Raw genomic sequence first — 13049 nt, 5'->3', positions numbered from 1 at the left:
AGTAGGTCATAATTTTAAATAACTTAGAAAGCGTTATAAAGCAAAATTTTTAAAAAGGAGGGAAAGTAAGAAGAGACTCCAGTTTGTGGAGGCCAAGACTGGGGTAAGGGTTCTACAAAGGGTGGGCCAGGTGTGACAGGAGCATTAGAGTGCCTGGGGCGGGGGTGGGGGGGCAAATGCCACACCTTGGGCTAGACCACCCTCACCTGGCCTACATCACCCTCACCTGGGCCACCGGCCGCCTAGCGCCCTCCTCTCGCGCAGGCGCAGTGACTCCCGCTTGCTGGCGGGGGCGGGCTGGGGGCGGAGCCCAAGCGAACATTCACAACGATCGTGAGACCGTAGCGACTGCTTCTGTCTGTGGTATAGGTATGGCGCCCGCGAGGAAGCCGAGAGGCGGCGGGAACCCACGTCAGGGTCTCGCCTTGTGCTGACTGCGACCCTGGTCCGAGTGGACTATGGGGGATCCCGGCTCCCTGGTCACGGAAGGCCGCGCGGGTGAACGGAGCTGGTGCTTGCGGCGAGTGGGGATGAACACCGAGTGGCTGCTGCTGGAGGATGGCAACGAGGTGAGCGGGAGAGGTCTTCTTGAGGCGAGGGAAGGGGTTTGGAGGGTGGGGTCCCAGGGTGGCCTTGCGTCCGGGCGGGAGGGATGAACCGGAAGGAGGAGGTGGGAGAAGTAGAGGAGAGCGGTGAGGGGTGGATCCTGGAGAAGGGAACGGAGAAAGGCACCTGGTGCTAGGTGTTTGGAGGCGGGGGGTGGGGGCGGGGGGGCGGTCTCAGGTGGGAGGTGTCCGGGGGAAATAGGGCCGTGCGGGAGAAAAGATGGCCCCTTGGACAGCGCCCTAGGCCCAAGGGCCGAGCTGGGCCAGGTGTCTGGGTTGGGGGAAGGAGCCTGGTCGAGGGGCAGAGTGAAAGGTGAGCGTAGAGACTGTGAGGACTGCTGGGGTTTCGAGGGGAAAGGAGGCGACTGTGGGTCTCACGGAGCGCGACGGCGCCCGCTCGGGTGGCGGAACTGGGAGGCGGAGCTGCCCGGACTTCCGAGAGTCATGGAGCCGCCCGGGGTCTGAGGGGGAAGCTCGGAGGACTGCTGAGAGAGGAAACTTTCTCGAGTTTATTTTGAAAACGATTGCGAGTTTGGGGTAGTGTCCCTTAAAATACCCAGGCTTTAACGTAAAAGTGTCTTTTTCTTTACCAGTTCATGAGAATTGACGCTTTGATGTGGGCCACAATTCTGTGAGTCTTGGTACAGCCCATTGGCACCTCATAGGTTGGGGTAGGGCTTCAAAAATATGAGAATTCTCTCCAGAGGCCGTTTATGACGTTCTCTGGTGCTGTCATAAATGCAAAACAAAGACACTTGAGAGGTGAGGCACAGTTTCAGTTGGGGGCCGCTAGGCCTGTGGTGGTGGTTTTACAGAGGATGATGGGAGAGAGCGGGAAGAGAGAATGCAGTCTACTTGGAAAGGATGGCTAGATCAGGCACCATTTTGGGGTGACTGGGAGCCGTTTTGGTTTTGGAAACATTTGTGTGAAGGACAAAGAAGTCTTTAGGTAATTTTGTATGTTTAATTAAAATTTTCCTATAAGTTAGGTAATCTCGGTTCAGTCTCTTGGGTATTTATTGAGTACTTACATTGTTTGGTATAGTAAGAGAGGGATAAATAATGACTTCTACTCTCAAAGAGTTCACTGCTTGAATGGGGAAAGGATTTTATACAATGAAGCAATTTGAGAACATCCATGCAGAGGCTAATCAACTGCCAAGCTGTGGTTTATTTAGTATTAAGGAAAAGAAGGCAGCACGGTTGTCTGAGAAGGCTTTACAAATAGGTGAGAAAAGGAGAGAACCAAAAGGCAAGGGAGAAAGGGAAACACCCAACTGAATGCGAAGTTCCAGAGAATAGCAAGGAGAGATAAGAAAGCCTTCTTAAGTGATCAGTGCAAAGAAATAGAGTAAAACAATAGAATCGGAAAGACTAGAGATCTTCTCAAGAAAATTGGAAATGTCAAGGGGAACATTTCATGTCCAGATGGGCACGATAAAGGACAGAAACAGTAAGGACCTAACAGAAGAGATTAAGAAGAGGTGGCAAGAATACACAGAAGAACTAGACAAAAAAGGTCTTAATGACCCGGATAACCACAACGGTGTGGTCACTAACCTAAAGCCAGACATCCTGGAGTGTGAAGTCAAGTGGGCATTAGGAAGCATTACTACAAACAAAGCCAGTAGATGTGACAGAGTTCCAGCTGAGCTATTTCAAATCCTAAGAGATGATGTTGTAAAAGTGCTGCACTCAGTATGTCAGCAAATTTGGAAAAGTCAGCAGCCGCCACAGGACTGAAAAAAGTTAGTTTTCATTCCGGTCCCAAAGGACAATGCCAGAGAATGTTCAAACTACTGTACAGTTGCACTCATTTCACATGCTAGCAAGGTAATGCTCAAAATCCTTCAGCAGTACATGAACTGAGAACTTCCACATGTACCAGGTAAATTTAGAAAAGGCAGAGGAACAAGAGATCAAATTTCCTGCATCTGTTGGATCACAGAGAAAACAAGGGAATTCCAGAAAAACATCTATTTCTGATTCATTGACTACACTAAAGCCTTTGACTGTGTGGATCACAATGAACTGTGGGAAATTCTTAAAGAGATGGAAATACCAGACCACCTTACCTGTCTCTTGAGAATCCTACGTGCAGGTCAAGAAGCAACAGTTAGAACCTGACATGAAACAACAGACTGATACAAAATTGGGAAAGTAGTACATCAAGGCTGTATATCATCACCTTGCTTATTTAACTTATATGCAGAGTACATCATGGAAAATGCTGGGCTGGATGAATCACAAGCTAGAATCAAGTTTGCTAGAAGTAACCTCAGATATGCAGATGATATCACTCTAATGGCAGAAAGCGAAGAACTAAAGAGCCTCTTGATGAAAGTGAAGAGGAGAGTGAAAAAACTGGCTTAAAGCTCAGCATTCAAAAAACTAAGATCGTGGCATCCAGTCCCATCACTTGATGGCAAGTAGATGGAGATAAAGTGGAAACAGTAACACATTTTATTTTCTTGGGCTCCAAAATCACTGTGGATTGTGACTGCAATTGTGAAATTGAAAGATGCTTGCTCCTTGAAAAGAAAGCTGTGACAAACCTAGACAACGTATTAAAAAGCAGGGACATCACTTTGCCAGAAAAGTCCATATAGTTAAAACTATGGTTTTTCCAGTAGTCATGTACAGATGTGAGATTTGGATCATAAAGTAGTCTGAGTGCCATAGAATTGATGCTTTCAAATTGTGGTGTTGGAGAAGACTCTTGCTGCCGCTGCTGCTAGGTCACTTCGACCCCATAGACGGCAGCCCACCAGGCTCCGCCATTCCTGTTATTCTCCAGGCAAGAATACTGGAGTGGGTTGTCATTTCTTTCTCCGATTCGTGAAAGTGAAAAGTGAAAGTGAAGTCGCGAGTCATGTCTGACTCTTAGCGACCTTATGGACTGCAGCCTACCAGGCTCCTCCATCCATGGGATTCTCCAGGCAAGAGTACTGGAGTGGGTTGGTATTGCCTTCTCTGAAAAGACTCTTGAGAGTCCCTTAGACTGCAAGATCAAACCAGTAAATCCTAAAGGAAATCAACCATGAATATTCATTAGAAGGACTAATGCTGAAGCACCAATACTTTGACCACCTGATGCAAAAGAACTAACTCCTTAGAAAAGACCTTGATGCTGGGAAAGATTGAGAGCAGGAGGTGGAGCAACAGAGGGTGAGATGGTTGGATAGCATTACCGACTCAATCGATGAGTTTGAGCAAATTCCAGAAGATAGTGAAGGACAAGGAAGCCTGGCACGCTGTAGTTCATGGGATCTCAAAGAGTCAGACATGATTTAGCAACTGAACAACAACATCCTAAGAACAGTCAGGAGGCATTCAAGTTCAGCCTTAAATGTTGCTAGATTTGGTGATTATAAAGGATTACTTGTATGCTGTGAATTGAGGAACACCCGGAAGATAACCTGTGCCCTCAGATCTCTCTCTCTCCATGTTATCAGTGCCTAAAAGTCCACATTAGGCCTTCTTTCTTTCAGTTTGAGAGCATTGACCTTCCCTGCATGGCCCTTTCCAAAAGCATATACTTTGGGGAAGGTTTTTTTTTTTTAATTAATTCATTTATTTGATCTTAGTTATGGTATGCAGGATCTTCACTGCATCATGCAGGATCTTTCATTGTGGCGTGTGGGCTCAGTAGTTGTGGTGTGCAGGCTTAGTTACTCCACAGCATGTGGGATCTTAGTTCCCCTACCAGGGATCGAACCCACATCCCCTGCATTGCAAGGCAGATTCTTAATCACTGGGCCACCAGGGAAGTCTCCCTACTTTGGGGAAGTTTAACAAATGACGATACTAACACCTGCATAATAGTAACTATACCTTATTTTCTGTAGGGCCAAACTTTCACGTACATCACTTAATGCAAGCCCTGCACGTGTACCACACCCACACACAACCCTATAAGGAATTTAGTAGTCATGTTAATTCATTCTTTAAGATTCAGTTGCCATGGGGACTTACCTGACTGTCCAGTGGTTAACACTCTGCCCTTCAAATGCATGGGGCACGGGTTCCATCCCTGGTTGGGAAACTAAGATTCCACATGCTGCACAGCCCACCCAACTTTCCCCACCCCCATTAAAAAAAAGAAAAAATTTCAGTTGTGATGCATTAATTCATTGCTTCTGAATAGCTTGGTAGTACTGAGAGTCTTGGGGAGGGTGCAGGCGGAAAGAGTTAAAGACTCTGCAGCAAGGGCAAGGGGACTATAAAGTGCTCCTATACAAATTTTAAACTACTGGATAATTTTTTGTGAGGCTACCTCTAATGGGACTCTCCTCATAGGCCTGGCTGTCTGCAGGTCGGATCTTAGGAAATGGTTTGTACACAGCATGCAGTGTGTATGAGCAGAGCTTGAGTCAAAGCCAAGACCTGATGTCTTGCTAATTGTAACAGTCCCCAAACCATAGCACAGGATGGTGCACACAAGATTTTAGGAGGTATGCTGATACCGTTCAGTTACAACAGCAGAGTAAGGTCAGTTTCTTGCCTTCCCAGTTCCCCCAAAGTCTCAGCTGTAATAATGAAAGTTCCTCTCATTTCACTGAAGGAAATACTGTAGCAAATTGTCTGCCTGAATGGGTGTCTTTAACTTTCTTAAACCAATCCAGAGAGCTTGGTAGAAAAACAGATAGACGTATTGCAAATTAGCTAGTTCCCAGGCCCTATAAATATCTATGCCTTTGAGGAAAACCATAGTATCTTCATTTTTCTTTTTTTCTTCTCTTGTATTTGGTTTTCACGAAGCTCTTTACCCTAGTGAAAGTGAAAGTCACTCAGTTGTGTCTAACTCTTTGTGACCCCATGGATTATACAGTCCATGAAATTCTCCAGGCCAGAATACTGGAGTGGGTAGCCATTCCCTTCTTCAGGGGATCTTCCCAACCCAGGGATTGAACCCAGGTTTCCCACATTACAGGCAGATTCTTTATCAGCTGAGCCACCAGGGAAGCCCTAAGAGGGTTGTTAAAAGGGAAAGGATCATCCAAGAGGAGTTGATGGTCATTTGGGATACAGTAGGAGTCATGCCTGGGCTTCTCCGGTGGCTCAGTGGTATCTGCCTGCAATGCAGGAGTCGCAGGAGACGCTGGTTTGATCCCTGGGTCTGGGAGATCCCCTGGAGAAGGGCATGGCAACCCATGCCAGTATTCTTACTGGAGAATCCCAAGGACAGAGGAGCCTGGTAGGCTACAGCCCATAGGGTTGCAGAGTCGGACACAACTGAAGCAACTTAGCATACACGCATGCAGGAGTCATGCCTAGGAGGAAAGCATTAGTAAAGGTGGGTGCTGGGAGCCGTCATATTGCATATTGAGTGCATATTGCATATTGAGTGCAGCACTTTCCACAGCATCATCTTTCAGGATCTGGAATAGCTCAACTGGAATTCTATCACTGCCGGGAGCCAGTGTGAGGAACTCCGCCCGTGGCAAAGGTCATGAGGAAGGAGGCTCAGCATATGCAAAGGCGGGATCGAGCCTCAGGAGTCCCCCTGGAAATTCTCGAGCATCTACCCCCAAAACCAGAGTCTGCCTACTTTCTGCTTTGTGCTTTTACCTATACCTCTGACTTTACGGGGGGCTGTCCCCCACTACCGCTCTCTGAAAAAAGAGTTAGCTTACAGCTCCAGTTAATAATTCCTGGGTGTGACAGTGTTTCAACCTACAAACTCCTTTGGAAATCCTCTAGCCTGCCTGAATAGGTTTTTCCGGCCACATGTTGTTGTTCAGAGCCTCCCAACTGTGAGAGGCAGGAGATGTTCTAAACTGTCTAAACACCGATTCCTTTGAGTAGTTAAAAGATTGATTAGAAATTGTATTGGTGAAGGGTTTTTCACTTGTTGGGCCAATGTTTGCTGCTAAGTCTCCATATCCCTTACCTACTGTGTCCTTGGCAGTGTATTGATTGATATAATGGGTGTATAGAAATGTAAGTAGTAGCCTCAATGTTTGTAACCTTGGACCCTTGAGTTAATTCTTTTACTTGTTATAGCCCACCACACCTTTACCCTATAGGAATGCAACTTTATCTAATGCTTTTGGAGGGTGGCTCCTGACCAATCACCTTTAGAGAAAAATAAGTTTTCTGAAGAAAGGGTCTTAAAATGTTAACAGGCCTCTGGGCCAGAAGATGATGCAAATCACCTAAACTTTTGCATATGATAAGTTTGCAGGAAGAAAGCCTGGCTTACTGCATGACTCTACCCCTTCCCCCATTATCCTCTATGCATAACTTAAGGTATAAAAACTACTTTGAAAAATAAAGTGCGGGCCTTGTTCACTGAAACTTGGTCTCCCCATGTCGTTCTTTCTCTCACCTTCTGGCTGAATTATTCAGCCTCTTTTCTCCACTGAATTTCCTCACTGAGCTATCCTTATTTCAGCCTCTTTTCTCCACTGAATTTCCTCACTGAGCTATCCTCATTCTATTACTCATTATATCTTTGATGAATATTTAAATAAATAGGTTGCCTACGCGTCTCTCCTTTGAATACCTTGGATCAGCCAGGGCTGGACCCCAGCAGGTGGGTAAGGACAGGATTAACTTGTAGACTAATACTGTCAGTAAGTAAAGAGGCTGGCACAACTTTGTAAATGAGAACAACCCATAGCCGTTAGTTGATAGTTTGTTGGCATTCAGTTCCCTTGGGAAATTTAGTTTTATGTTATGAATGATGCTGGATATTCAGATAAGCTCATGCAGACTCTGACCATGGTGTAGATGAATTATCAGTATATCAGGGTATATTCTAGGACCAGATAGTGAAGGGAAAGACAAAAAAGTGTTTCCTTCTCTTCCTGGATTCAGAGTTCATAGGCAATTTCAGAAAAAGCATTCATTATTCCCTTTTTTGTATTATTTTCTCCAGGCTACCCATAATTTCAGTCTGTCTCCCCTCAAATATTAAAGTGGAATATTGAATACTTTCTTGCTAGAAATAAAGCTACCTAAATGGAAATTCTTATTGAATATGGATGACAGATAAATCCTTAACATTCCATTTTTAAAGGATATGTGTGTTCAGAGGAACTTCTATAATTAATTTCTGGCAAACTGTCAAAACATTGAGAAACTTCAGACTCAGGATTTTGGTTGAGGTGATCACTACATTTTAAAGGCAAACAAGTCAGATTTGTAAGGTTCCTGCCTGCTGCTCCGTGGTTTCCAGTGGTAATAACCCATTTTCCAACTTCTGACCTAAAAAACACCCATCTCCTGGAATCCAGGAGGACCCATAAGCAAGATCTCTTTATTCTTCCATTTATTCACAAATATTTACTGAGTAGAAAGAAGCTCTAAGGAGTACAGAAATACTGTGGTACACAAGATGGATAAGGTCCCTGCTCATGAAATTTAAATTCTAAATATAAATTTAGAAAAATAAAAGTAGACAAAAATAAGTGAAACAAGCAAGGTAATTTTGGATTGTGGTAAGCACATGCTAATAATGTGAAGGGATGCAATGGCGAGGGAAGGAGCAGGCAGCAACTTTAGATCAGGTAATCAGGGTTAGGCCTCTGAGGAGCTGAAACTTGAAAGATGGGAAGGAGCCCATGCAAACGTTTGGAAGAAGAATGTTCTAATCAGAGGAGACAGGTGAAAATACCCTCAGGTAGAAGTCAGTGTTTCTAACCATGATGTGAGATAAACTGAAGAGATAGGAGTTAGGACATTGAGCGCCTTAGAGACTGTGGAAGGAAGGAGAATTTTAAGAAAGGGGAAGACCTGGTTTAAGGTTTTTATATTACTACTCTAGCTACTGTGTAAAGAATGGGGGCTAGCACAGGAGCAAAAACAGCGTAACTAGAGGAAGCAGTGTGGTTTGGATTAAGATAGAGGCCACTGATAGAAGTGAACAGATTTATGGCATATTTGAATTACAGCCAGTAGATTTTGCTGATGATTTGAATGTGGATCCGGATGAGGGACATGGATGGCTCCTGGGTTTGAGGCTAAGCAGTGGGTTGGGTGGTTGTGTGAGTTACTGAGATGAGAGTTTGTGGGGAGGAATAGATTGGGGCAAAGAGCTGTGGTGGTTTTTGAGGGACTGAGGACAGGCATGATTTTGAAAGAATTTCAAAAGGAACAAAAGGGGCAGCTTTTAGAAAACCACAGACTATTTGGCTTAATATTCCCAGGTAAGGTTGGGGTTATAGATCATTAAAGAGGTGACTTGTGTACCAAGAAGAAAAAGCAGCAAATTCTGCGATCTGGATTCCAGAAGAATCTTATTTCCTTCCTTCACAGGGTTATTATGAACTCGACTGGTTTGTCAAAAAAAATATGTTAGATGTGAACTGGGACTTCATTGCAACCTGTCCTTATGGATAAAATGGAAAATCAGGACTTTTTCATCTTTTGGTTGAACTATAACTGTTGAAAGTGAAGTCACTGAGTATTGTCTGACTGTGACTCCATGGACTGTAGCCTACCAGACTTCTCCGTCCATGGCGTTTTTTAGGTAAGAGTACTGGAGTGGGTTGCCATTTCCTTCTCCAGAGGATCTTCCCCACCCAGGGATCGAACCCAGGTCTCCTGCACTGCAGGCAGATGCTTTACCCTCTTGAGACACTAGGGATGGCTCAACTGGTAAAGAAGCTGCCTGCAATGCGGGAGACCTGGGTTCGATCCCTGGGTTGGGAAGATCCTCTGGAGAAGGTCATGGCTACCCACTCCAGTATTCTGGCCTGGAGAATTCCATGGACTGTATAGTCCATGGGGTCACAAAGAGTCAGACACGACTGAGCGACTTTGGTTTCATAACTGTTGAAGGCGAGCGCTGAATTGTGTGGTAGAATGTTTACTAGGCTGTCCTGAGAGCTTTGCCTTTGGTTGCAGCCTATTTTAATCTTTTTATTTGTGTCTTGAATGAAGGTACAGAGGGCATCATATCAATTTGATGGGTGACTCAAAGCTGGAAGAGATACTGAGTATGTCTGATGGCAGATGAAAAATTTAGAAAGGTCTTGACAAGCTCATGATAGGCTGAACTAACAAGATGAAATTTAATAGGAATCAATTGGTCCTGCACTGGAATCCAACTAGTCAAATTCAGGATAGAAGAGACATGATTTAGCATAAAAGTTCTTAGGGGAGGGTTCAGTTCAGTCACTCAGTCATGTCCAACTCTTTTTGACCCCATGGACTGCAGCACTCCAGGCTTCCCTGTCCATCAACCAACTCCCGGAACTTGCTCAAACTCTGGTCCATTAAGTCAGTGATGCCATCCAACCATCTCATCCTCTGTCATCCCCTTCTCCTCCTGCCTTCAATCTTTTCCAGCATCAAGGTCTTTTCCAATGAGTCAGTTCTTTGAATCAAGTGGCCAAAGTATTGGAGTTTCAGCTTCAGCATCAGTCCTTCTATGAATATTTCCTAAAGGACTGATTTCCTTTAGGATTGACTGGTTTGGTCGTCTTGCAGTCCAAGGGACTCTTGAGTTTTCTCCAGTACCACAGTTCAAAAGCATCAATTCTTTGGTGCTCAGCTTACTTTCCTTCTTTCTTTCAGGGGAGGATTAGACCAAGAAATCTGATTATTCCTAAGCCTAAGGATACATTGACAGTGCGATATATCTGCTATGAAAGCCAATGCATTTTATATGCTCCAGTGATAATATCTAGGACTGGGAAAGTGATACTTGCATCCAGCTGTGTAATAAAAATTAGGTTTATTTTTCTTGATGTGGCATCCAGGAATAAAAATAAACCAAGGGTCTCTTCACAGACCCATAGGATGGCAGAAAGACTCAAACCTATGCCATGGAGTTACGTCGAAGTAATTGGAAACACAGGGTCAAGAAAAGGGAAGATTCAATAGATACTTCATAGCTGCCATGTGAAAAGGGGAGATTGGAGATTTTTCTGGTGGTGCCCAGAGCAGAGCCTGGGTCAAAGAATGGAATTTATAGGAAGAAAGAGGCCAAGTCAGAGCCATTAAAAAATTGGAGAGACTGTCTTGTATAGAAGCTATAGTTCTTGGCAGTGTTTAAGACTAGTTGATGGGGGTGTGTAGAAAGGAATCCTCCATCCTATGAGCGGCCTTTCAGAATCTGAAGATTTAACTTCAGGACCAGGGACCAGGTTTGATCACTCAAGAGCTTTTGTACAGCAGAGTTTTATTAAAGTGAAAAGGGACAGGAAAGCTTCTACATAGATGTCAGAGGGGGATGGAGAAACCCCTTTCCCAAGTGTTAGCAAGGGAGTATATACTTTTTAACTAGTTATTAAAATAATGAATCAAAAGAATGTCTCAAGGTTGTAAAGATCTTACTAGACCTACTCCCATAATTTACATTTTAAGATAACAGGATTAGCCAGAAGGTTTTCAGGAAGGAGAAACTGTCCTCAAGCAGGATAGTTGTTGTTACATAATCCTTAGTACGGAGTTTAAACTGAGTTGTTTGTTGTATAATCATCAGTTCTGGGCTTAAAGGAAAAAATGTTTTATGTGACTAAGACTAAGGAATGTAAGGGAAAAAAAAGTTTGTCCTTTCCTCCTCCTCGAGAACCCTAGACCCCTGTCTCTGCTTCGAGAGCCCCAGACCCCTTTCTCCTCTTTGGGGACCCCGACTTCTGATCAATCTGCCTAGGAATTGACTCTCATTAACCAACCCTAATACTCCATGGCTAACTCTGTTCAACTATCTCATCACAGCTTTTTGCCTTTTTCTACTCAGTGGCTCCAGTGGCAAATGGAGGAGGAGGTGGCCAACAATCTATTTGGGTTTCGTGGGAGTCTGGTTTCATAAGTCAAGACTTGTGAATACTGCTGGTTGACAAGACGGTAAAGAATCTCCTTTTTCAGTGCAGTGGCTGATTGTGTCTCTTTGTTGTTATCTTCCTAGGTGACTGTAGGGCGAGGATTTGGTGTTACATACCAGTTGGTATCAAAAATCTGCCCTCTGATGATTTCCCGAAACCACTGTATTTTGAAACAGAATGCTGAGGGCCAGTGGACAATTATGGACAACAAGGTACAGTAATCCAGAGAAGCCTAGATACTTTTATTGGATTTTTTAAAAATTTTATTTATTTTTAATTGGAGGATAATTGCTTTACAATATTGTGTTGGTTTCTGCCATATATCAATGTGAATCAATCATAGGTATATGTATATCCCCTCCGTCTTGAATCTCCCTCCTGCCTATTTATTTTTAGGTTAGGGTTTTTTCCCCTCCTTAAAGGTAATACATGGTACAAAATTAAAAGATTAAAAAATACATCTTCTACCATAGCTACTTACTTGTCTTGCCCAGAGATGACTACTTCTCTATGCTGCCAGAGGTTAGATTATGCCAAAATAAGTTACTTTGTAAGGAACATCTTGGCTTCCCTGGTGGCTCAATGGTAAAGAGTCCACCTGCCAATGCAGGAGATGAGCGTTCCATCCCAGGGTCAGGAAAATCCCCTGGAGAAGGAAATGGCAACCCATTCCAGTATTCTTGCTTGGGAAATCCCACAGACTGAGGAGCCTGGGGGCTGCAATCCATGTGGTCACAAAAGAGTGCAGCATGAGGTAGCAACTGAACAGCAAAGAAATACCTGTGTTGGGGCAATAGGTCCTGTTCCAGAAACTAAGTTACCAGGGAGTTTGGTCTCTTGTGAGTCAAAGGTCCAGAAACCTTGGGAATCTGATGATGATTCTAGGGTACACCTGTGATTCAGGGCATGGGGAACAGGAGGAGCTGAACTGACTACATTTGCTCCTTCTCTTTCCACCTCCTTTCTGTCAGCAAACCCCTTCCCTCACTTCTAACATGTTTTGTGTATTAGTGCTGTAATCCAAGGAAGACTTCCTTAACTTTTTTTTTTTTTGCTTGAAACAAATTTGAAAACCACAAATACTAAGGAAGTTGAAATAATGTATAGACCCAGCAATTAGAAAGTACCTAAAGTGCATATGTGAAATTTGTATCTAAAGTGCAAATACAGTGAAAATATAGATTGTGAAGTGAGAGAAATTCTACTGTAACCAGTTAAGGATTAGGAAGTGTGAAATGTCTTTTGACACCACTTTGCACTGCTCTGGTTGAAAGGATTTTAAAGATACCTGTTAGAAGGAAGGGTATTAAGATGATTCTGAGACCATTTCCAACAGGTGTGGGGGATTTCCCTCCCCCACCCCGCATCTGTCTACCTGAGATAGCATCAGATTCTACAGATAGAGGGCTCAGTCCCACAAGACTGCTTTCCACTTCAGACACCAGTCACAACCCCAGGTTAACTAACATATGTTGGAGGTTCCAAGGACCCTATCCTTGAACTTTGGGTGCCAGTTGCAAGTCCAGGTTTTAACCTGTACTTCTGGCTGACTGGTTAAATCAGAGGTTCCCATGGCCACCTCCCATTTTGGATTTAATTAATCAGCTTCAGAGTGATTCACAACTCAGGAATACGTTTTCTTACATTTACCGGTTTATTGTAAAAG

The 13049-nt window shown here is 44.0% G+C and overlaps 1 protein-coding gene across 3 annotated transcripts in view; it reads left to right on the top strand.

The window, feature by feature from the left end:
* Nucleotides 1-276: 276 nt before the first annotated feature.
* Nucleotides 277-13049, top strand: part of RNF8 (ring finger protein 8) — a 37760-nt gene continuing 24987 nt past the window's right edge. Inside the window, exons 1-2 of one of the 3 annotated variants that reach the window (XM_055571537.1) lie at nt 289-569; nt 11467-11595. In XM_055571537.1, the coding sequence (XP_055427512.1) occupies nt 459-569; nt 11467-11595 (240 nt within the window). In that variant the 5' untranslated portion in view covers nt 289-458. Of the gene's footprint in view, nt 570-823; nt 919-11466; nt 11596-13049 lie in introns of those variants that run through there. The other 2 variants (XM_055571539.1, XM_055571538.1) reach the window with 2 other exon arrangements.

The sequence above is a fragment of the Bubalus kerabau genome, chromosome 3, assembly GCF_029407905.1.
Source record: "Bubalus kerabau isolate K-KA32 ecotype Philippines breed swamp buffalo chromosome 3, PCC_UOA_SB_1v2, whole genome shotgun sequence".
Lineage (NCBI taxonomy): Eukaryota > Metazoa > Chordata > Mammalia > Artiodactyla > Bovidae > Bubalus > Bubalus kerabau.
The sequence above is the reverse complement of the archived record's forward strand: the minus strand, read 5'-3'. Positions and strand labels throughout refer to the sequence as shown.